General features: G+C 37.7%; 1 protein-coding gene across 1 annotated transcript; it reads left to right on the top strand.

Moving 5' to 3' along the window:
• Positions 1-1,584: 1,584 nt before the first annotated feature.
• On the top strand, positions 1,585-22,877 carry LOC140941040 (uncharacterized). The gene is made up of 9 exons (XM_073389993.1): positions 1,585-2,206; positions 9,591-9,645; positions 13,730-13,849; positions 14,374-14,465; positions 14,869-14,928; positions 16,778-16,874; positions 17,963-18,013; positions 20,087-20,215; positions 21,481-22,877. The coding sequence occupies exons 1-9, from the start codon at positions 2,090-2,092 to the stop codon at positions 22,137-22,139; spliced, it is 1,380 nt and encodes a 459-aa protein (XP_073246094.1). The 5' UTR covers positions 1,585-2,089; the 3' UTR covers positions 22,140-22,877.

The raw sequence follows: 22,877 nt of genomic DNA, 5'->3' as shown, positions 1-22,877 counted from the left end.
ATGATGATGATGGTTAATATCATTTTTGTTGATACTTTTATATGGCACCTTTTTAACTCATTAAAACTAACGGTGCAGAATGCGCTCTAACGAAGAAAAAATGTTAGGTGCCGGCGCTGCATGATGCAAGCCATGTCTCAACAGGTTTGTTTTTAGCGCTTTACTTAACCCTTTGACGACTGCATTCAATTGGTCGTTTTTGTTCCGTATGGAACGATGCACATTTTGTTTCCTGCACCCTGTTTTAGCTTTCATTTTAAGCTAATAAGTTGGTAAGCAACAATGTCAGCAAAGATAGATCTTTCCACCGACACCTCGCTTTGCCATATTTCGACGAATCCTAACACTGAAGTTACTATCAGAAAAAAAGTAACATTTTGGAGAAAAATCCACTTCTAATTTCGCTTTTTACCTACTACTCTTTGAAGAGTAAATCTTTCCCTTTCCTAAAATGTTAGCCAGCCACAAAACGCAAAAAAAGACGATAAAGTTTGCAACAAGAAGAAAAGCCAAGGAAAAAGAAGAGAGCGAAGTAGAAAGATCGAAATAAATTCACAGCACTGATCAGGCGGTGAAACGTAACGCTCACTGAAACAATTAAGCTAGCAAGGCTGGGGGAATTCGTCATATACCCGCGAAAAAGGAAATTGAAATAATGAATAAATTGTTCATTTCGCTACCCTGTTTGAGAGTAAGGGATATTATTTTGTGATCCTTGATGACTCTTTTCGTTTTGGCTTTTTCAACTAACATCATGGATCATATTTTTTTTGGACAAAAAAAGATGGCCGTTTCCACGAATGTTTACCGCTCATCGCCAACGTTCGTACTAGTTTCAGGTCTTTATAGATCCTACGTTCTGCGGCATATTCGTTTGCGGTCCTTTGCAGTCCCTTGTGGTTAATGTTTGTACTTTATGAATTTTTGGGCTGTAGATCTTTTATAGATCCGATATTCTGTAATTTTTGCATGGTTTTGTCCATGTTTTTTAGGTTGGTTTTGGCCAACTCTTTATTTTCTCTGCGAGACATCAACTTGACACTTGGACTCATGCCCCCCATAAGACATGTGGTATGACGTGATTCTGTGGGTGTTAGAAGTTCTGGGTCAGGGCTAAAATCAGAGTGCGCGGATAATTTTTCGTCAGAGCCTGATCTCTCGGTTGTTACGCCATACTGACGAGCCCCATAGAGGGCGAAGTAGCTGTCTATGGCTACAATCCCGCTCTGTTTTGAGTGCTTTCGGTGTCGTGTTGAGTTAATTTTCACGTAGTAAGATCAGCATTGCAGTATTCTGCTTGCAGAATTTAATATGTCTACATTATTATTTTTGCTTATCAGGTCTTTATAGATCCTACGTTCTTCGGCATATCCGTTTGCGGTCCTTTGCAGTCCCTTGTCCTGATTGCAAGAGGCTTAATTGAAAATGCTCTTGCAGTTTTAAAAGGAATAACACTGCGGTTACAAACATCAGACGGTGACCCTGAAAACCTGTACCCTGTTCAGGGCATAACCCGTTGAGGCGAAATAACAAAGCGCCTCTCCCCCCACCCGGACTCTCGTTGAGACTGTAACATTACCAACGAAACCGTGAAAGCCACAGCTTACATCAGGCTTTTAGTGAAGCTAGAACCTTCCAAGAATAGAGAAGTCTAAACGAACAGTACTTATTCAAGTTGAGAAACGAACTTATAGTGTCGTACCCAAGTTGTCCTCCGCCCGGCCGACATTTGAGTTCCGGTTTTCGGCGTGGACAGTTTCGAAGCATATATTGGTTTCCGAGGGGTGCGTTGGTCAAGAAAACAATTTGTGAACGTTTAATTTGGTTCGAGTCTGTGAACAGCTTCTGTTTTCAATTCATCAACTATTCTATACTCCAAAAAAGCGGACACTGCCCCTCTGGTTGATGCTAATCTTTTACCTGTGTCTTGTTCTCAATCCGCTGTCAAAGTACGTCACACCGCTGCCACTTTCGGAAGAGTCCGAATTTAATCCTGCATGCACGGGCAGACAGAAACTGCGAACGCCATTTGTTAACATTCATCAGCAGCAAAGCTTATATTAGAAATCATTCTTAACAAAGCCAATCCATGGCCTTTGGAACTCTGCTAGTGTTGCTAGCTATGCTTCAATCTTCAATAACTGGGCGATCGGACCATCTGTCCAAGAGAGATATAAAGCCGCAGTCTTCAGCTATGAATGACAAGGTATGACACGACTTCATACTGTAAATTTCCTTCTAAATTCTATAACAGAGTACGTTTATTTAGCGGATTGTCAGTGCATAATTTAACCTAAAGCCCTTATTTAACTAGAGAATGCATGGTAGTTTGCTTTTAGCACTGAGTTTCGTGAAGAAAGGCGTGTTTTCGAATAAACGGATCGAAACATAAAAACAGCTTTTGTTTAGGTGTCAAGTTCAGTCAGAGACTTGATTAGTGTACTGAAGGAATGCATATAAACATCCTTGGAAGGTTGTATGCAAACACTTTCGGTTTTTGCTATTAAGTTTACTACATCAAATTCTAGGTTTCCCTCTTTTGAGCTGAAATTGTCAGCTGCCATTACATTCACAGAAGGTAGAGACCACTGACATCAGAGCTAAAAATGGATCGTTTATGAAAAAGTGTTCTCGCTGCCGAGCACTAAAAACACTGCCGCGGGGTCTCATTTTATGAGTACAACTGGATCAGTATTTATTTGCCTATAACCAGCTGTTATTCGCAGTAGCAAAGACTCTGAATCATACAATGGTTGTGGTTCAACATGCGAATTTTGCCACATTCAGTTACGACTTAATGATCCTTAATCTCGTTTAGTAGCGGCTAGCTGCCCGCGAAAAAGAGCAATCATGCTTTTGAAACCCATTTTTTTCGAAAAAGTGAACTGTTTCGCAGAGGAAACATGTTCTTCAACGAGATTTATCCCACATTTGAAGTGAGAATCCTTGCCAAATTTTCCTCATTTCTAAGAAAATTGGCAGATACACGGGTCAGTATTCTATTACAAGCACGTACAAACTAACGCCAGATCAAAGGGTCAAGCTTATGTCAATAGGAAATCTTGTTACTGCTATAATTATAATAAAAATAAGAAGTATGAATTTTCGTGAGAGGAAGAAGAATCTTGATACTTTTTAGGTAGGTCATAAAAGGCGGAAACTGAAGAAAAATTCTTTAGGCTTACTCGCTTGAGATTTCGGTCGGGGTGGTTAACTGAGCAGAATGAAATAAAGAAACTACAGTCAACTAGCTTTATAGCGGACACTATAGAGACCTTGAGTCAGTGTCATCATCAATGAGAGTCCAGAATAGAGGGAGTTTATTTCATTCAAATATTTGAAATTCATTTTTGCATGGGATTTAGCTGCTGTCCGTATGTTTCAATAACAGTTTTTTGGTTGCCATGGTAGTTCCTTACTTCTCTTTTTAAAATTCTTATTGGGAAATGCTGGCGCACTACCCTGCGGTTAGAGGCCCCTCAGTCGGGAACCTCCTAGTTTATATCTCAAGCCACTCGTCATTCAGATGAATTTGCAACAACATGTCCACTGATTTCCCGGAGGGGTACTATAGTTAATTTTTTTTGGGTATGTACCGCTGGTATCTCAGAGACCTACCCCATTACCATAACATAACATAACATAACATAACATTTTATTAGCATTAGCATTCCCATATACTGAAATGGTACTGCTTTTAAACTATTACAATACTGAATATTATAAATTAAGTTATATTTAAAAAAATCAAATAAGCCAGTAGTATGTAATTAAAAGTTATAATTAATTAGAAGTCTCTATTTCCCATGCTTTTGTTCTATGCTGTAAGTTGAAATGCTTCATAAACATAGTAGCCAAGTTTTTTACAAACTTATGGATCAATATTGTTAAAAAGAAATATAACTTTTTCAAATTTGTCTACGAATTTGGAGTACTTGGCTTCTACGTCTTGAAAAAAGTGTTGTCTTAAATTTTTGTATAAATTGCATTCGAATAGAAAATGAATATCATTCTCTACTTTATTCAACGATAATTTATTCGATATATTTGAATGAAATAAACTCCCTCTATTCCGGACTCTCATTGATGATGACACTGACTCAAGGTCTCTATAGTGTCTGTTATAAAGCTAGTTGACTGTAGTTTCTGTATTTCATTCTGCTCAGTTAACCACCCCAACCGAAATCTCAAGCGAGTAAGCCTAAAGAATTTTTCTTCAGTTTCCGCCTTTTATGACCTACCTAAAAAGTATCAAGATTCTTCTTCCTCTCACGAAAATTCATACTTCTTATTTTTATTATTAATTAATTCCCAGGAATTTTAGGAAGATGGTATCTATAAATTTCAATTCTTAACTTGTGATTACTTGATCGTAATTTTGCTACTGCCTGGCGATGTTTTTCGTTCTTAATAAGGTCTAATTGAATTTTCAGATCTATAGACACCAGTCTTAAAAATGGAATAGAAATTCAGTTTTTTGTAAGATCGCAACATGTCAGGGGCACCCAACGAGAATATAGTTCAAAACCACTTAAACATAGCATTGTTTAACGTATTTTAGTTTTTAAAGGGTAGATATAGGCACATTTTTATCCCCTAAAAATTTTTCATCTGTTCGGATTTCCTAGCTGAAAGTCTAGTGATGCGAAAATTATAGGGATCAAAACTTAACTTTTCGAAAATTTCAGCCAGAAAAAAGGCTCCCAAAAATTCTAGGTGACCTTTTAAGGGTACACATCCGTTAAAAATGGGCAATTATACCATTTTTTAGATGTTCGAAAATCCTAGGAGAGGCAGGCAAGCAAGAAATTTTACAGCAAATGTTCCGAAAATTCTAGCTCTGAAATCGTCTTCCGAACAGATATTTTCTGAAAATTGTGGTTGGGTGCCCCTGACATGTCCATCTGATCCTTTTTGAAGTAATCTATGATAGCCTGTTTTACTTTTGGCTGCTTTGAGTTAACCAAATTTGGCTCTACACGAATTCTTGTGCTACAGTATTGTACTTTCATGATTTCGTGAAAAGACAGCATGAAAGACGGTTTTCGGTTATTTGCAAGTTGATTTGAAAATAAAAGGCATTGCTTTGCAATACTAGTATCAGGTAGAGTAACAGGATGAAACCAAAATTTTATGACATTTAGATTAATATGAGATTAAGTGATAGTCTTCCTACTTCATTACCTAACGAGATTTAATGTTTGTAGTTCTTTTATTTAGGCCAATCAAATGTTTGTAAAGTTGTGTGTAAATTTTTTCAATGGGGTATTTTTCCCATTTCTTAGCATCAGTTCTATCATAGGCATCCCATACCTCAGAACTGTATAACAATATAGGAAGAAATAGGGCATCAAAAAGTTTATTGCATACATATAACCACTAAAAGCTTATAAATATTAAAATCAAGATTATAGCGTTTTGCACCAAATATTGATCTTCTTGTTTTCTCCGCAGATAATTGTTTGGAAATTGTAAAACTTCCATTTGAATTAAATGTTATGCCTCGATAAGACTATTCAGTGACATAAGCGATTTGATTCCCATTTAGGAAGAAAGTGTATTTATCTCGTGTTGATTTACGGTTTTGTTTTTGAAAGATGTGTGCTTTTGTTTTTTAAGATTTATTTTTAGTAATCATTTGTTGCAATATTCATTGAGGATATTAATTTGTTTTTGAAGACCCTGTACACTTTTGGAAATTAACGCTAAATCATCTGCGTAAAATTATCAAGAAAGGGGTAATCCGTTAGATTATTGGGTCTTTTGGGAGTCCAGCATACTTGCTATATTGTCTAGATATAGCTTAAATAACAATAGGGAAAGGATACATCCTTATCGTACTCCTTTGTTATAGTTAAAGTAGTGGGTCCTCTTATTGCCAATTTTTATAGCACAGTTTGATTTTGAATACCTGTCGGCGATGAAATGATAAGACTTATCAAGCACTCTATAAAAGAGCATTATGCCATACCGAATCAAACGCTTTTTGATAATCAACAAAACAGCAAAATATAATTTTCCTTTGTTGGCATTAACCACATACTTGTCTATCATTGAAAGTTCTAATGAGAAAATGTGATCAGTTGTTCTAAAGCCTTTTATGAAACTAATTTGCGATAAATGTATCAAGTTATTTGTCTCAAAAAAATTGCATACCGTTTATGCCTGCGTTTATTCCATAGGAAACAGAATAATTTCCCTAGGTAACTGGTGACGTAATACCTCTGTAATTTAAAGGATCGACTTTTCACCTGATTTGAATATTGGGCTAATTAAGCCGGTGGGCCAAGCATCTGGACAGCCCGAGAAGACAGTGTCTAGTTTTCAGTAAAAAGTTAGTTTTGTGAAAGATCGGGCTAGTATATGAATACCACATTTCAACATCTCACTTCGTATTCTGTCCGGACCTGGTGCTTTTTTAGATTTTAACAACTTAATGGTTGCTTTTGTATCATTTTCTGTAAAGGGCTGGTCAAGATTGTTTTGCAGCATGAAATTCAATTCTTTATTTTTCAGGCCTTTTAACCCTTTAGTCCCAATAGTGACCAACATCAATTTTCTGCCAATGATATCCGTACATTGTCAAGAGACCCGGTTATGAGAATTAATAAAATGATCACCTAAGAGAAAATACTTTGATCTTTTGTCAAATTCTCTGAACTCATTCTTTAAGGAAATATATAGAGACCAGTTTGGAGAATTTGTGAGGTTTAAAGGGTTAAAACGTTTTCTTGAGCTTTACCTACTTGTCAAAATGACTGTACAATTTGTCTGTTGGAAAAGCCGTGTCTCGCGGCACAGAATGTGTTTCAGTAGACTTCGATTTTCAAGTTGACCAAAATTTGGTTGGATTGGATGTAGTAACAAGTTCGTCGATTTTATAATTCTGGTAATCTTGTTTTTTTGCGCCTCAGCAGGGTCTTGTAATCTTTTTTAAACGAAAAATAATTAAGTCTTGTTTGTTCGTGAAAAGGGATGGTATGTTTTTTGTTTGAAACTGAGTTTAGGTGTTTTCTAAAAAACTACATTTCTAATCAAACCAGGGCTGTGATCGCCGTTTGCTCTTTTTTTGCTTGACAAAGCCTTATTGAAGAGATTGTTTTGCTGCTGTTTCTAGTATTACAACAAATTTTGATACTGCCTCATTGATATCAACAGCTTGTTCAAGGTCAGAATTTTCAAAGTCTGATATTAATCTTGTTAGCTCTGTGGTTTGCAGGGGGGGCTAAAAATTTTTCTCGATCTTGAGTCTGGAGCCCACCTAAATTGCCTAGGTAGATCAAATACGTCTACTCTAGATTCATTATTTCTTTTAAAAGCGTTGGTGGCACGTATCTTGATCGAACAAATTATTTGACCATGATCGGAGAAAGGAGATGGTTGATGTACTATCAAGTTTTGAAACTGTTGTAGGACATCATGACTAACGATAACATAATCAACCGTGCTAATGCCTTGATTTCCATGAAAGGTTATGTGACCGAAGGTGTCACCTTTACATCTCCCTTTTGAGATCCTGAGATCCAGGGATTTACACATTTCGAGTAGAAATGTCCCACGGTCGTTAACGAGACGATCAAATTTTCTGTCTGCGACGCGTCATAAGGGATGGGTAGGTCATCTACAGGTGGGGAGGGGATTTGCTATTCTTGTCGACTAGAAAGTCTCTTTCTACGCCAGTTCTAGCATTAAAATCCACGGCTAGAATAAAGGAAAAAAAAAATTTTGAAATTATTGACGACCTCGCTCTCTAGATTTGAGAATGTGTCAGGATCGAAGTACAATGAGTCTTTCGTAGGGATGTAGCAGCAACAATTACGCCCTTCCTCATATGAAAAAGAGCTTTATCTATCCTACAGCAGATGTAATTGGGAGTTTTCTTGATAACTGTAATTTGTGGAGCTAACAACTTTTTGACTGCAACTAAAATACCTCCAGACCAGCGACCCGAATTTTTTTATAGACCCGATCTTAGTCACCTCTTGGCAAATATGTAATTTTTGCGATCCCAGCTTAGTCACTTTCTATTTTTATGAATTGACCCAGTTTTAAGATTGATTGAAAAACACTTTACTTTTGATCGAAAATGCAGTACAAACATTATGGTACGTTTGCTAACCGTAAACAAGGAAGAACTGCCTTACCCCAAAAAATGTGCGACCCCATTCTAGTAACTTTATCGAAAATGCGTCCCCATTATAGTCAATCCAGTCGGAAAATGCCATCCCATTCAGCGGTACACCCCCATTATTAGCCTCTTAGAAGGAAGTCCCCCCCCCCCGCCCTGGGAATGATTTATTCTGTTCAATACTACTGGGTCTAGACTTGCCCACAAGTCGAGCTCAAATTTTTTCTTGGCGCGAACTATTTGCGTCCTGTCCCGTGTGTCGTCGCGAGCTGTCCAAGTACGAAAACAAAAACAGAAAGCACATCTTTTCCACACTCGATCACTTGTTGTTGATAACATCTTTGTAGTTCACTTTCCTTAACCCATACGTGATCGTGTCCTTGATAGAACGCATTTGCACATTTGCACTCGGCTTTGTAATTGAATACAGTTGTAATACAGCCCGTAAAAAGTAAATAGCTCAATTTGGATCAAAACAGTTCGAGTCACGTTTCATGTGGCGTGATCGGGTTTGATTGACGGCGCAGCAGTAAACCCGTTCGTGATTGGATAAAAACCACAGGAGGAAATTCCTCCTGTGGATTTCGCGGCTGCAGGGGATAGAAGTCCTTCGTGCTGGCGCCAACTACCAGAACCGGGAATGAGAAGCAAAGGAGTTTGAGAAGGTCTAGGTTGTCTCCTCTGAAGTCAAATTTTCTAAATCAATCGTTAGAATTTTTGTGACGTTCAAATAGTTATTTTAAAATGAAGATCTAAGTCTAAATGCCTGTATCATGTGCTTCAGTTTACGCACCGATCTTATTTTTCTTAATCCACGACGGTTTGAATTAAATTTTTCCCGTGTTTTGTTTCGAAAGCTTTTATGATGAATTAACAAATACTTAAGTTGAAGAGCCTGAAAATAAACAATTATAGCTTTTTTTCTGTTTCTCTACCGGATTCAACGAGGAAAGTGGCTAGAGCTTTTTTAACGCCAATGCTAAAGCAGGGTTAAATCTATCAAGTTAAAGATAAAGAGGTCAAATTCAGACACTGAGGTCCTTTTTTTTGTTTAATACTAACCACAATCGAAAACTCAAGAGAAGCGTCAAGGAGAGAAAGCGAAAGGAAGAAAGTCGAAATCATGCCTTCATGTGCATGAACTAAACTAGGGAAGTGGCAATTTTGAAGTCTTGTGCTCGACCTATGACAATATTTTGGGCATTATACTATATTATAGAGCGTTTTCACATGACCTCACGGCGGCGACCATGTTGGTGTTCCTACCAAATCCTGTGATAGTCGAACTCTTTTCGCATTTAAAAATTTTCCATAAATTTGTATAGATTCTGGCCACGTGATTGAAAACGCTCTATAGTGGCTAGACAACGCCTCGTCCGGCATCAATAGGCCTTTTTGGGCACAAGCTCCTGAGGGTGAATGGGTTGATTACTTCATAATATTGTTTTGTTTTTTCTTTCAGGATGCATCCCCAGTTTCTTGTAATAATAAAACATGTGCACCTAAAACTAACAAAGGTGAGGTTATAAATCTCCGTCTTTGATTTTTTTATATAATTTGTCTTCATTCATCTGTAATGAAAACGTTATTGAGATATCCACGTTGACTTCAATGATGTTTACATTTTCGTATAAGGGATTTACACATTCTATATATTTTTCTTCCGGAAGAATTTGAAAACACGTTAATCCGGCTTTTTTTTTGTTTTGCCGGTGCTATCTATGTGATTCGCTGGTTTTGCACTGCCCATCTCTTACTGTGCATAAAAAGATGGCCGCCGTGAAAAAGAGCATTCTGAAGAAAAATTATTAAAATGATGTTGACTGAAGAGAAATTCTATTAAAATTTTCGCTTGCGGTTGTTTCCTGCCGAGATGAGACTTAATGTGTTGGGAATGTGCATAACTTAAGTAATTGACAACTGCAATTGAAAAAGAAAACGTGCTGCTTTGTTTTTGACTACCTCAATGAAATTACATGTTTCCCATTAAGGAATTATTTTCAACGATTTCACCATAATTCGTTACACGCCAGAAACAATGGGTAAGCAGCAAAACGACCTAAGGTGAAACTGGATTTTGCGCGCCGTAGTTTTTATTTCTTAGGTGCCTCGCTTTTTAATTCATTGCCATTAAGTTTAAAAACATTAATTCTAAAGTTTTATTTAGAAAAGCCTTGGACGATTTTTACTAGTAACTTTTGTAGTTTTTAACCGTTTTCAACCTAGTGCATGTTTCTTTTTTATATATTTTTGTTTATTCTTATTTATTAGATTTTGTAATTTTTTATTCAGCACGACCCCGTTGATAACTTGGTACTGAAGGGTTATCCTGGGTAAATTTTCGATTATTATAATTACTATTAAGCGTGTTGCTGAGTTCGACTTCCTCACGGAGAACCTCGATAGTGGAGCGGTTAAACTTGTGCTAGCTCAATTTGATTTTCATTTAAGTGCAATCTTTATCACATTTTGTCCTAACTGTGATATCTCGATGTAAATTCTGTAAAAACGGATTTTTTTAAAATCCTTTCTTGCTCCTTCCACATACATGCCATTTTGAAACTCGCCCCAGTCCTCTCTCAAAAATCGGAGGAAATTCATTTGGTGCGCACTTTCTGCAGCTCTACCACAAAAACGAGCACGGTGACCCCCATTTTTTATTTCATGATTTTAATAAGAAGATTGCTTCCTTTCAATGAGAAAACAATTGGCATAAATCTATGTTCGGTTTTTTTGGCGATTTTACTAAATAGACCTTTTTACCGATACGGCGACCATATTGAATTACATCGATTTAAGGAGTATTATACGATGCCCAGGGGGCATGAGCACATTTCGTTTGTATTTTCGAACGCTTTTCGGAACATTTTTTCTTAAAGTTTCCTTAGAATAAGATTGTAATGGGAAAAAAGATCCTTATGCCGTGTTTGGATGTAATAATGATCGCCTTTTTCTAGTTTAGTATTAGAAATATGGTCTTTCACTGTACATTTCTCGGGAAAAAGGCGATCATTATTACATTCATGTACAAGCTAGGATCTTTTTTCCCATTACAATCTTATTCTAAGAAAACTTTAAGAAAAAATGTCCAGAAAAGCGCTCGAAAGTACAAACGAAATGTGCTCATGGCCGCCGTATCGGTAGAAAGGTCTATTGCACGGATTGAGCTATAACGGGTCGAATAGCGCGTGTTCAAATTAGGTCTTAGACTATTTTGGAGCGTTGAGTCAAAACAAGGGCATTGAAGGGCATCTTTTGGTGCGTAAGTGAATAAATAATACGCTTAAGTCAAATTCCGTGCGATACCACTTGTTAGGAAATTATTGCGTCATTGTGGCGGGAAAACTCATCACGTGATCTGAGAAATGATCTTTGTACAAGAGTCTTGGAGCTGTGTAGTCGTTCGGAGTCGTGGAGCTGGACGAGTGTGTAGACTGAGTATGGATCATCAAAATTTTTGCGCGAATTGATGTTACTGAATTCTTTAACTGTAGAACAAGAATCTCTCCTTTTTGTCTCAGTTTTTGGCTGCGCGCGGTTTTTGTCAAAGAGTCTTAAATAGCCGTATTTGTCAGCATTGTGACGTGGAAACGAGCGCGGTGAACCCCATTTTTTATTACTTTTTTTTATCATCATCTTGACTTGTCACATTAGTGTACCAAGTTTCATCTACAATCTATGTTGGGTTCTTTTACTAAGGAATCACCTTAAAGAAAACATTTTGTGGTGGTCTTATAAAGATGCTGGGTTAAGGTATTTCTAATCACTTATTTTTTTCAAGGCCTCGGCTGGCTTGTGAGCTATCCGATTAGTCTTAAAATGAGGGCGGAGAAAGAGGTTTTTAGCCCCAGGGGGTAATAGGGTGCCGGGACTAAAGGGGGACCAGTGCTCAATGATGTATCGTAAGAACTGGTAGTGCCTGAAATACCTCCTTCGTTCGCACCATATTATAATTAAAAGCTTTAAAATATTCTCCTAATATATTCTCAATATTCCCCTTGACTAGTTTTTTCACACCCAAAACCTTGACTGGAAAGAAGCATTGACAGTTTACTTTACTCTGAAATTGATAGACATGGATAGTGTTCAATTTTTTTTTACCGCGATCAAACAGTCATAGAACGAACGATAAGGTAACTGTTCTTTTTTAACTTGGTTTCAGAGACCCTTCATCTTCTGATCAAAGGGAGTCGGCAAAAAAAGGAAAATTAGGATGAATTATTAATGCTAATAAATGTTTTAAGAAAACATTTCTATTTCTCATACATAGTACATTTATAACTTTATAAATCATCTATCTATTGTATGAACACACGACGAACCCTTCATTTCTTATCACTAACGACCGCCATTTGGAGTCTGTACAGCGGGTTTGGGGATCTTTTCGGGTCGGGATTATTTCGGGGAAGTCCCTTGTCAACTGATTAACTCCGTTCCTAACAATGTTCACTGGGCAGGCCTGACTTAGGGTCAATATGTGGTCCAATTTTCAACGGCTTATTTGATATGAATCCTAGTGTTGACTGAAATAGCTACTAACAGTTGGTGTCAGGATATCGATGGTATTTGATTTAAAAGCTAAAACTTTCCAGTAATTTAGTACGATAGCCAAGCTACCATTTTGTATTGATTTTATGATCAACCGGCATATACCAGAGGCCTTTTATAATAGTTTAAGTTGGCCTTAATTTTCTGGCATTTCCAACGTCACAAACATGACCTCTTAAGACTTGTCGATTGTAAAAATTTAAAACTTTGTTTCAGTATCAGGGAATGTTTCTTACGAGTGCACCCTTCTCTCGAAGTTGCGTGCTGCCATGTTTTGTGCGAAAAACAGGCATAAAGTCGATTTTACCAACCTTTCATAACTTCCGCTTTAAAATGAATGGTTTGAACCCCAAAATATTTTTCCTTAATTTAGTCAATAAAAGGGATGTTTTGGCAAAACATTGTGATTCTCGATTTTCTCAGAAAATGGTTCTTATAAGGTAAGGAAAGTACATAATTACGTAATAAGGAATTTAAAAAAGAGGAAAGAGACAAAGTACACCTTACAACACGTATAGTAGACCTTGTCACGGTTTTCGACGCCATCTTGATGAGTAGGCAAACGTGTGAGAAATTACTGTGCTTGTATAAGAATCTAATGTCGAATAATTTCCCAAAAACGGCTGTTCTGAAAAAAACTATCAGTTGTAAACTATAGCTACAAGGCAAAGGATTGTCCTAGACAGTTTTTGGGGCGTACCCGTGCGTAAATTTCTCCAGAGGCTAATGCTTTAGATTTTCCATATATTTGTCTGCAATTTTCCTGGGACTTGCTTACAGACAAATGTATAGAAAGTTTAAAAAGGTGGTTCTAGGCCTTCTGGTGCATTTATCGACCTTAATTTTTTTCAGTAGAATCCTTAGCAGTGAAGCTTTAGTTTACAAATCATGTTTTTTTCAGAAGAGCCGTTTTACGGAAATTATTCGACATTAGATAGCCTACCCAGTCAAGATGGCGTCGAAAACCGTGACAAGGTTTGTTCTTTTTACAATATAATGGCCTGGCTTTAATAATTAATGGAGTTGTACTCCGTTTTCTTTTCTCGTCAACAGTATGTTCTTTCAAAGTGCCTCCGCAGTGGAAGATAAAAAATTTTACCGTTGTTTTCCATGAAATGTACAGAGGAAAAGCTTCGAATTGGTCTGTTGAAGTATCATGGAGTCCCATTACGGGTAAAGCTTTATAAAACATTTCATGCAAATTATGCCGTGTAAAAATATCTGTGCCTTTTTTGGCACAATACAGGTTCTGACTCTATCCTCAACACGCGTAAATAGCTCTAAGTAAAGGACACCAGTTGCTCCGAACTTTTGTCACATTAACTAACTTGTGATCAAAGTATTAATTGCATCTCTTCTTGAGATAAAGGTTTTATCCATTCACCACTACCTTAAAATTCCCCGCTCACTGATAATAAAAGGAACATCATGATATGTTATTTTGTGATCGATATGACCCTGTTGGAAATCTGTTAATTCATTTAATATCAACTGATAGTCACTGTCCTGGCCGCAATTTTGCAACCTCGTCTCCAGGGCGCTTTTTCCTGGGCGCTTTGGAAAAAGCGCCCTGGGGACGAGGTTGTCAATTTTGCAAATCATCAGTCTGTGGAAAAACGTTGGGTTATGGTATGGTTTGTACGTCAAACTTTCATGGTGCTGACTGGCTTCTTTTTGTTACTTACTCTTTTGGTCAGGTTCGCCTCAAAATTGGAGTGGTTATTGTATCTATTATACGACTGATTTTACCGAGAATTCTCATCCAGTAAGAAACGTTTTTCTGCTTAAGGTAAAGAATTATACATAAAAGTAACTTCTTATATTTAGCGTATAACGTTTTGTTTTTTTTGTGTGTTTCTCGAAGAAATGCCCCCGTCAATTCGTACCCTTTTCCCCTCCATTCTACTCCCCATTACGCTACTTTTCGTTTCTTACTTTATAACTCTCAGTGTACAATTTTATAGATGCAACAATGAATGTCTTTTCCTATTTTACTTAATATACTGAGTCAGGTATCAGTATCAGTTTCTTGATCTGCTTATGCTTTCTTGGAGAGTCTTATCTCTCCTTATATTCACCGAATTAACCCCTTCATCTTTATTTGACTGAAATTTTGACTGAAATACATTTCAGTTTCCATTTTCTCACGATTTCTTTGAATTTTATAATGTTTTTTGTTCGTTTCCTTTAAGAATCAAACAAGTGTGAACCTTACTTTTTCTAAAGGAGAAAAAACACCATTTTACGTCATAGTAAGTAGAATAAAATTTATCAATATTTAAGATATAACCAGACCTTTATTGTAAGTGGTCAAATGAGGCAAGAAACCTCCTACAGATAGACGCAAGGAAGAGGGGAAGAGATGGAGAGAAAAGGGCAGGAGATTTGTCAAAATATCAGCTGTCCTTAACGGACAATCAATCTTAACAGACAAAGGAAGAAAGAAACTACAACAACAACAAAAAAAACGCAGTAGCCCCTCCCCCCTCCTCCACACCTCTCTGAGCCGTGCTCTCTGCATCATTAGCCGTCTAATTTTCCGTTTAACCAACTTTCGAGGACTCAGAGCTATCTTACGATGGATACCTGAGATCAAAAGGGCTATTGCAAAATGATTCAATTTAGTCTCGGGCTTCTTACCTTTCGGATTGGCTAACGGATGGAGATGGTTTAGCTTTTATATTGAAACCTCAGTGCATGCATATTAATTACGTGGGCTTATAAATCTTCGCGTGGGGATTTTAGGAGAGATTAAAAACGAAAGGGCTTATAACCGGAAGTGATTTTAAAAAGCGTATCGAATCAAGCTGAAGCAGTTCTGATCACAATACGTTTTGCATTAACTGGTTTTTAATTAAGCATCAAAACCTCATAATAAATTGAAGTTATTATATTGCAGGCAATAATGGGGAGGTGGGTGGGGTGATACAACCGGGGGTCTTAAATAACTGGGGGGGGGGGGGCTTAAAAGTGGGGGCTTATAAAGCGGTAGTTTACGGTATCGGAAGTGGAGGGTCTCATCGCGTTCCATTTGCTGAAACCCAATTTCAAGTTTCTGCGGCCATTTCTTGGCAAATGCGACGGGCCTGATTCCAAAACAAGATTTACTATTACCCTCGGACGTACACTCAAATTCATACCCACACTGTGGTACAAGCGGGGGGGGGGGGGGGTAGTGTTTTTGATATGCTGCAGTATTTCGAAACGATTTTACCTTTAGTTGAAAGCCTTTTATCTTCTTATCAAGATGAGGTATATTTTATGGGTGGTGGCGCTGCTGGAGGCCTGTGACGTCACCAACAATGGTTGCTGTCTTGGCCGTCATCTTGGATTTTACCAAGAATTAAAAATCAGGCTAAAATCGCGAGAAATGGTAATTTTTTTAGCTTTACGTGAAAAATAACACATAAAGAAGCACTTTGCACGATTTTAGCCACAAGATTTACTTTTATTATTGAAAGAAGTTGGAAAAACATGTATTTTCAAACAAAAATGGCTTGACTACCCGCTACTTATGACGTCATATACCGTAACAATAGCAACTGACTATCACTGAACGTGTCTCAAAATGTGCGCGAGGGATGTGAACGATTAGCTACTGAAATCGTCGGGTGCTGATGTTTTATCCTTTAGCACAAAAACCCAGGAAAACCTTATTGGGGGAGTGGGTGGAATCCACCCCCTCCCCCTTGTACGTCCGAGGGTTAAGTTTTGTTTACCATATGCCCACACAGTTAACCTACTTGTCTGCCCATAAAAAGGGTAAACAACCATTTATATGGGCAAATGTAAGAATATTTTTCCATTACATATGACGGTGGTAGTAAAAGATCACGTCATCTTTTTGAGGTCAACTCCGTGAGTAGCCTTGCTAGATTTGGTAAAATGACTTCATAATCATCAACATTATCTTTCGACTGCCATCTTAGATGAGGTCTTCCTGTCTCGCTAAAGAGCCTCAAATGATATTGGCGCAATCTCTTCCAAGTTCATTTAATCTTTCTCTTTCGATTACGTGCGGAAAAACGAGGACTCTACTCAGCGTTTATATAAGGCATCATGAAATGTTACCTATTGTTGGTGCATGTTTTATTCTTGCAGGGCTATGCTGTCCCGCTGTTTCCTGATACGAGCTTACCGGTCGAAAAATTACAATTGTTGAACTTCAGACCAAAAGTTTACGTGCCGACGAATTCTGGTAAGAATATTTCACTGTAAAATGACCATTTATAGAGCAAGTCGAAAATCGCTTCAAAGCTGCTGAAGAGTTTGATAGATAATGTGAATCGATGCCACTCATTGTGCTGATATTTAAGACTCGTTGCTGGTATAACCTGCGATCAGGCGTCCTTGGTGTTTGTATAACGGGGCAATCTTTTTACCTTCGCCGTTCGCCCACTTTTTCTGTCCCGAAAAAAAAAACACCTGATGACAGGTTATTGCTGGTGCTCAAATTTGGCAAGGACTAAGAATATTAAATACAATTCAGACCGGGTTTATTTTCTTTCTTTCTTTGTTGTTGTTGTTTTATTTGGCTTCCTGCGAAAGCCACCCCCCCCCCCCCCCCCCGCCTCCTTCCTCTATAACTTTAAAACTGCTCATGATAGTCGGCCACCAAAATTAGCTATTATACTTATACGTACAGTGTCTGATAAAAATTAAGTAATTGGTCAAAACAAATGGTCATTAACAATGTCAGTGATATCATGATGACGCCATTTATTATTTAAAAAAGGAACTGGTACCATCCCGCCATCTTGAATCCCCGTTTTCAATTAATTATTTCATATTTCTTTAAACCCGACGTATAAACCGAAGTAATCTTGATGGAAAATCTAATCTGTGTATGAAGGATGCTTAGGAAGCCAAAAAAAAACCAAAACAAACCAAAGTAAAATAAAACAAAAGCAAAAAAACAAAAAACTCTGCATATTATGAAATTCCGAGGCAGAGAGAAAAAAAGAAAAACACTGTTGAACTCAGGATCTGCCATTTGGCCATTTATATTTCTATTTATTTTTTGTTAAAGTATGGATTTCACTACTATTTACAAAACTTTGATGAAATAATAATAATGTTAAAGTATGGGTAAGATAATAATCCAATACGTGATACGAGGAGGTGCAGTATCCATGGCTTCAACACCCTTCTTTTTTTTGAACTCAGTCTTTTATATTTCAGTTAATTCAATGCTTAGTTTGAAATGTCCTTAAACCTATTCGTTTTGATGAAGAAAGGAACAGGTGTGTAATTTCAAACTCTCTTATAACGCAACTTCTTTTTCAGCTTCTGCAGTCGACTTTACTTACAAACGGAGCACTACAAAGAAAAGTAACGGTATGAGTAACAATAGTAAAAAAATAGAGTACCTTCATGATTTCGTGTTTGTTGTTGTTTTGTTTGTTTTAAAAGTAATATATCAAGCATGAGACACACGCGGAGTATTTTTGACGAACTTCCAGGTGTTTCATCTGGTAATGGGCAGAGTGTGGAATGCTTGTTATTACTTCATAAACAAATGATTTTAGAAGGAGAAATTAAGAATGCAAAAATGAGCAGTTTTGCTCTGATTTCCACACACTCATTAAACATTAAGATGGAATCCATCAGGAAATTGAGTAATTTTAATTTTCAGTAGACAAAAACCTTGTACCAGAATAATTAAAAAAGTATCGCATTCTTTTTTGCATTTTTCAAGGCCCATAGATATAATTAGCTAGCTGTAATAACACCAAAGACTATTTCTCATGGGAGCCCGAGAAAAAGAATGTCAAATTTCACAAGAATTGTGAAAACACCTGCGTCAGGTAAAATTCCGATAATTTCATGTGTAAAGTGTCATTTTATGAAATTTGACATTTATTTTCTCGGGCTCTCATGACAAATTTTCTTTGGTGTTATTACAGATGACAAATTACATTTATAGCCCTTGAAAAATGTAAAAAAGAATGCGATATTATTTAAATTATTCTGTACGAGGTTTTGGTCCACTGAAAATTAAACTTACTCAGTTTCCTGATGGATTACTTGTTAATTCCTTTGTATTTTCTTTATGAAATATTAATGAAATTGAAAACTTTATTATACATTTAAACCTCGGGGGTCAGATGAAGTCCTGACACACTATTTTCCTTTCTGGAAAATAATTTATTTCGTCATGTAATTTGTAAGTTATTATATGTTTGGTTTCAAGTTGTGTACGGAAAGCTATTTGTATACCCCGAGTGGCGTAGTACATTACGGCTGCAAACAAGGAGATCACTGCCAGGCCTTGCCTTAATTTGTCGCTTACAGGAGGAAAACAATGGAAAACTAATGTAAAGATTTAGCCAGGGCTATAAGCGAAGCTCTGGTTAATAATACTTATCAACAAAAAAAATTAAATCGTGTAATGCTGCATGAACGGAGACGACAGTGAAAATGGCTTCAAGACTAATAGATCTAATTAGCAAAAACAACAGATTGCACGTGCAGCACACTTTTTCTTCTAATTAGCAAAAAGCAAATTTGCGCACGCTTTTTTGTCTTTCCCTTGCCGTTGTTTTGCACGACTACAACGCTATTTTGTACGACTAAAACGTCAAACTTCCTAATTACACATTATTTTTATGGAGGAATTGTCGTATGTGTTTACCCAATATTTTGTTTCCTGTGTTCATGTTCTCTTATATTTTTCACTGCCGCTCAGTTTCACCCTGCTGGCCGCTCCTTGCAGGTCGCTAGCATTTCTCATTTTCTCACCGCCACTTTGAATTTCGATGTTTTTCTCCCTACGAAATTCGTCTCCGTTGTTTTCCATAGCTCGCTCTAGCTCTTTCTCTGTTATCCACGCGCGTTAGTGTAAACATAAAAAATAACGCCGAAAAAGACACGACTTTGTTGTTGTTTTTCTTTCTAAAAGTCCGGGCGGCCATGTGATTTCTTTCCAAATAAAACCTTGAGTTGCATTTGGGTTGCCATACCTGTTCATTGAGTTATTTTACATTGACATGCCTGTGGTGCGAACGGATTGTCGCTCGGTGTACGGGCACGTGATTACCAAATTTTCTCGGATGGGTAGATTACCACATTTCCTTAGCTATGGCGCAACGCCGCGCGTGGAGCTCCGCTATTAAATTACCTTCAAGACAAAAATTGCAGTCGCAGGCTATAACTGCACGAATCCTCGTTCACTAATAGATAGTCTCCCGTTTCACTCAAATATACATCACATACATTACAGCGGTAGAGCTCTGTTATCGGTCACAAACAAAGAAAGGAATACTTGTAAGTAATTACTTAAGTTTTGTATCTCCCCATTTTTTCTCGATAACCGAGGAACGTATGCAGCCTCGATCCTCGCCCCCCTCATACATAGTTTTATGGTTCCAGCTTACTAATTCAAAGATTTTTATGTGTTTTCATTTCCAGATTCTGCTTTGTATTTGTCCACCATATCCATATCTGTTGGCGTCCTTGTAGGACTCGGTTTGGTCGCGGGTCTTTTACGGTACTTTTTTCGCCCCAAACCGGGTAAAGGCAATAATCCCTTACCTCAAGGTTTGTATATCGTGAATTCCTTTCACGTCAAATTAACACAAACCACTAGATGATGATCATCCCAGTCACTTCATTTCATACAAGTCAGTACCCTCTTGGGCCTTCAACATCATTCTTCCCCACGGCGTCAATTCCGCTTCTCGCCGTAATGAAAATTCAAGGAAACCCAGAGCTCTGAAGCTGTGAAATCTAGGGTGCCCAGTATATGATTTGTATGAAAAAAGTAAATTGTTTTAGTCGCCCAAGAGCAAAGGTTAGGCGCCAGGGGCCACTGGGCTCTGCTAGAGTACGGCCATGAATCTGACCAGGTGGGGGAAAAGGAAGTGTGATGCTGTTTGTTTCAAATTTCAAATCATGAGCCATAATTCATGAAAGTATAAATTAAGGTTGCACTTTTACAGTATTCACCAACTACTGCTAGTGACTGGGATGTCTGTGAAAGATTTGAACGACCCTGGAATGGCCTTCATCTCATCCTTACGGGCCCATTATCGTCTCTTTTGACGCTGTTGCGATGAAAACGTCTTCAAGCTGTAACTTAACTAAACGACACGTAATGTGACAGGCACGTTTGCCAAAATTTTCAGTGACTGTTAAGTTTCAAGGGAGGTCTGACAAAACTTCGACATCTCCGGTTTCTAAACTTAAAGTTCAATTAATCCTGTTATGAATCACTTTTATCACATTAAAAAGAGATCTGGGTTGTTCTCTAAAATAGCTTCTCCCTTTGTTAACTTAAAAAGTTTCAAATGCTCCCCTCGACTCGATTTAGAAAGCGATTCACCTTCTGTGACTAGAGAGAGGGCTGTGATTGGCGTTCATTGTATATAGTGGATATGGGTATGGTGTCATGGTCCTAAAGGAAGCAGTAGAAAATAAGACCCAGTTCATGATCGACGTTTGAACCAATTAAGTCCGACATGTCTAATTTGGGTCGACCCATGAATTAAGTTCGCTTGGCCCTCATAAGAATTTCGACTGTGGAGCGACTTTGTTTCAAACGTCGAACTTCTCATGTGCCGAGCCTAATGCATAAATAACTAAAATTTATTTTCTCTTGTAAGCATTTTAGACAATTGAACATCATGATAATATAGTTATTAAGTTCGGTACATGAGAAGGTCGACGTTTGAAGTGGGCCCAACTGGCTTTTTGGTAGATTAATATAGTTTCTTTAAATGTTTAGAGTTATATACTATCCTCAAAATAATGGCCACGCTTTGTTTCTTTGTTCGTTTGTAATCTTTTTCTTTCGTCTCTTGCAGATTTTAGATACCACGCATTTATAATATTCAACAGTGGAGACAAACGTTGGATGAAGACCAAGCTTCTGCCTCTATTGGAAGAAAAGCACCATTTAAGTTGTTGTATACACTATAGAGACTTTGCCGTAGGGAAGCCTTTTCGGGACAGCATGGCAGAAAGTGTTTACAATAGCCACAAAGTCATAGCATTATTTTCCAGTAATTTTGTGAAAAGCAATTATTGTAAGTACGAGCTTGACGTCGCCATAGGACGGCTTTTATCGCATCGCGATCGTTCCTTGGCTGTCATCAGGATTGATAAAGTTGATAGTAATATGCTGCCCAAAGAACTTAAGGACAAAAGCTTTATAGACTACAGCAATGCCACCGAAAGGCGCATTTGGAAACAAAAACTCCTAGAATTTCTTCGTCTGCCTGGTGATGAGGAATGCCATGACTCTGACGTTAATCAGAACTGTAAAATTAACAGCTCAAATGACGACAACAGAGAAAGGCTAGAGAGTGCCAGCAGCATGGAATCTGATGCGCACCAAGAACACCTCAATGCTGACATGGAAGAAATCATTGACTTAAGCAGCACAAATGGTAACAGAGAAAGAATTAGATTTATGAGGTTGGAGAGCACTATCAGCAATGATACCGTTATATCTGTGGTGTAAACATTGTTAGATGTAACATGGAGCCTTTCTTATCAAAATATTGGGGCTGAGAATGCGAAAACAGGTGAACATGTTAAGAACATAGCTGAGCCTCCTGAAGTACAAATTCCACCAGTTTGTACCTGAAGAATAAAGCGAAATTACAACAAGGAATGCAGTTAAATGTTGGCATGAACTTTGGTCTCTCCATTTCATCCTTTGGCAGACTAGTTGCCCAATCCCGCCCACCTGATACTTACGGCACAGTTATACAACATGTTGTGTTAGAGAAATAAACTTCTAACTTTAACTGGACTTGGTTTGGACTGTTCATCATCAGGCTGGTATCAAGAGTTGTTTAGTTCTTTGCAACATGAGCATTGGTCCTGATCACTGTTAATTCCTTTTACGCGCTCAGTTAATAAGAGTAATAATACAGCACACCGTGACTAATGATTGACGGCTTAAGACACTTATACTGGAACCAAGGTCTCCTTTTCTATTTTATAAATTTAAAATAATCATCATTTTAGTGCAACTTACACTTAAGTGAAACGAAATAAATATTCATTGGAAGGAATTACACGGGTTTGACCACGACAAAGAAATTCAAGGCGAAAGCATCGAGCGTCAGGGCGCTTTCCAAAAGTCAAGATTGGCCTTTAGACCATGGCCGAACCAGTCAAATAGCGGCTTTTTCCATGATTCTTTTTCGGCGTGTGAAAAAACTATCTCTTTCGTCCATACTATTTAGGATAG

Source organism: Porites lutea, chromosome 6 (assembly GCF_958299795.1).
Source record: "Porites lutea chromosome 6, jaPorLute2.1, whole genome shotgun sequence".
In the NCBI taxonomy this organism is placed as follows: domain Eukaryota; kingdom Metazoa; phylum Cnidaria; class Anthozoa; order Scleractinia; family Poritidae; genus Porites; species Porites lutea.
Note: the sequence above shows the minus strand (reverse complement) of the source record. Positions and strands in the feature narration are given on the sequence as shown.

Bases quoted from the DNA above. Each gene is read 5' to 3' on its own strand.
- LOC140941040 (XM_073389993.1), top strand. From the start codon at position 2,090: ATGGCCTTTGGAACTCTGCTAGTGTTGCTAGCTATGCTTCAATCTTCA. The intron at 2,207-9,590 runs GTATGACACGAC...TTTTTCTTTCAG, and splicing joins CTTCAGCTATGAATGACAAG to GATGCATCCCCAGTTTCTTG. The intron at 20,216-21,480 runs GTTTGTATATCG...CGTCTCTTGCAG, and splicing joins CAATAATCCCTTACCTCAAG to ATTTTAGATACCACGCATTT.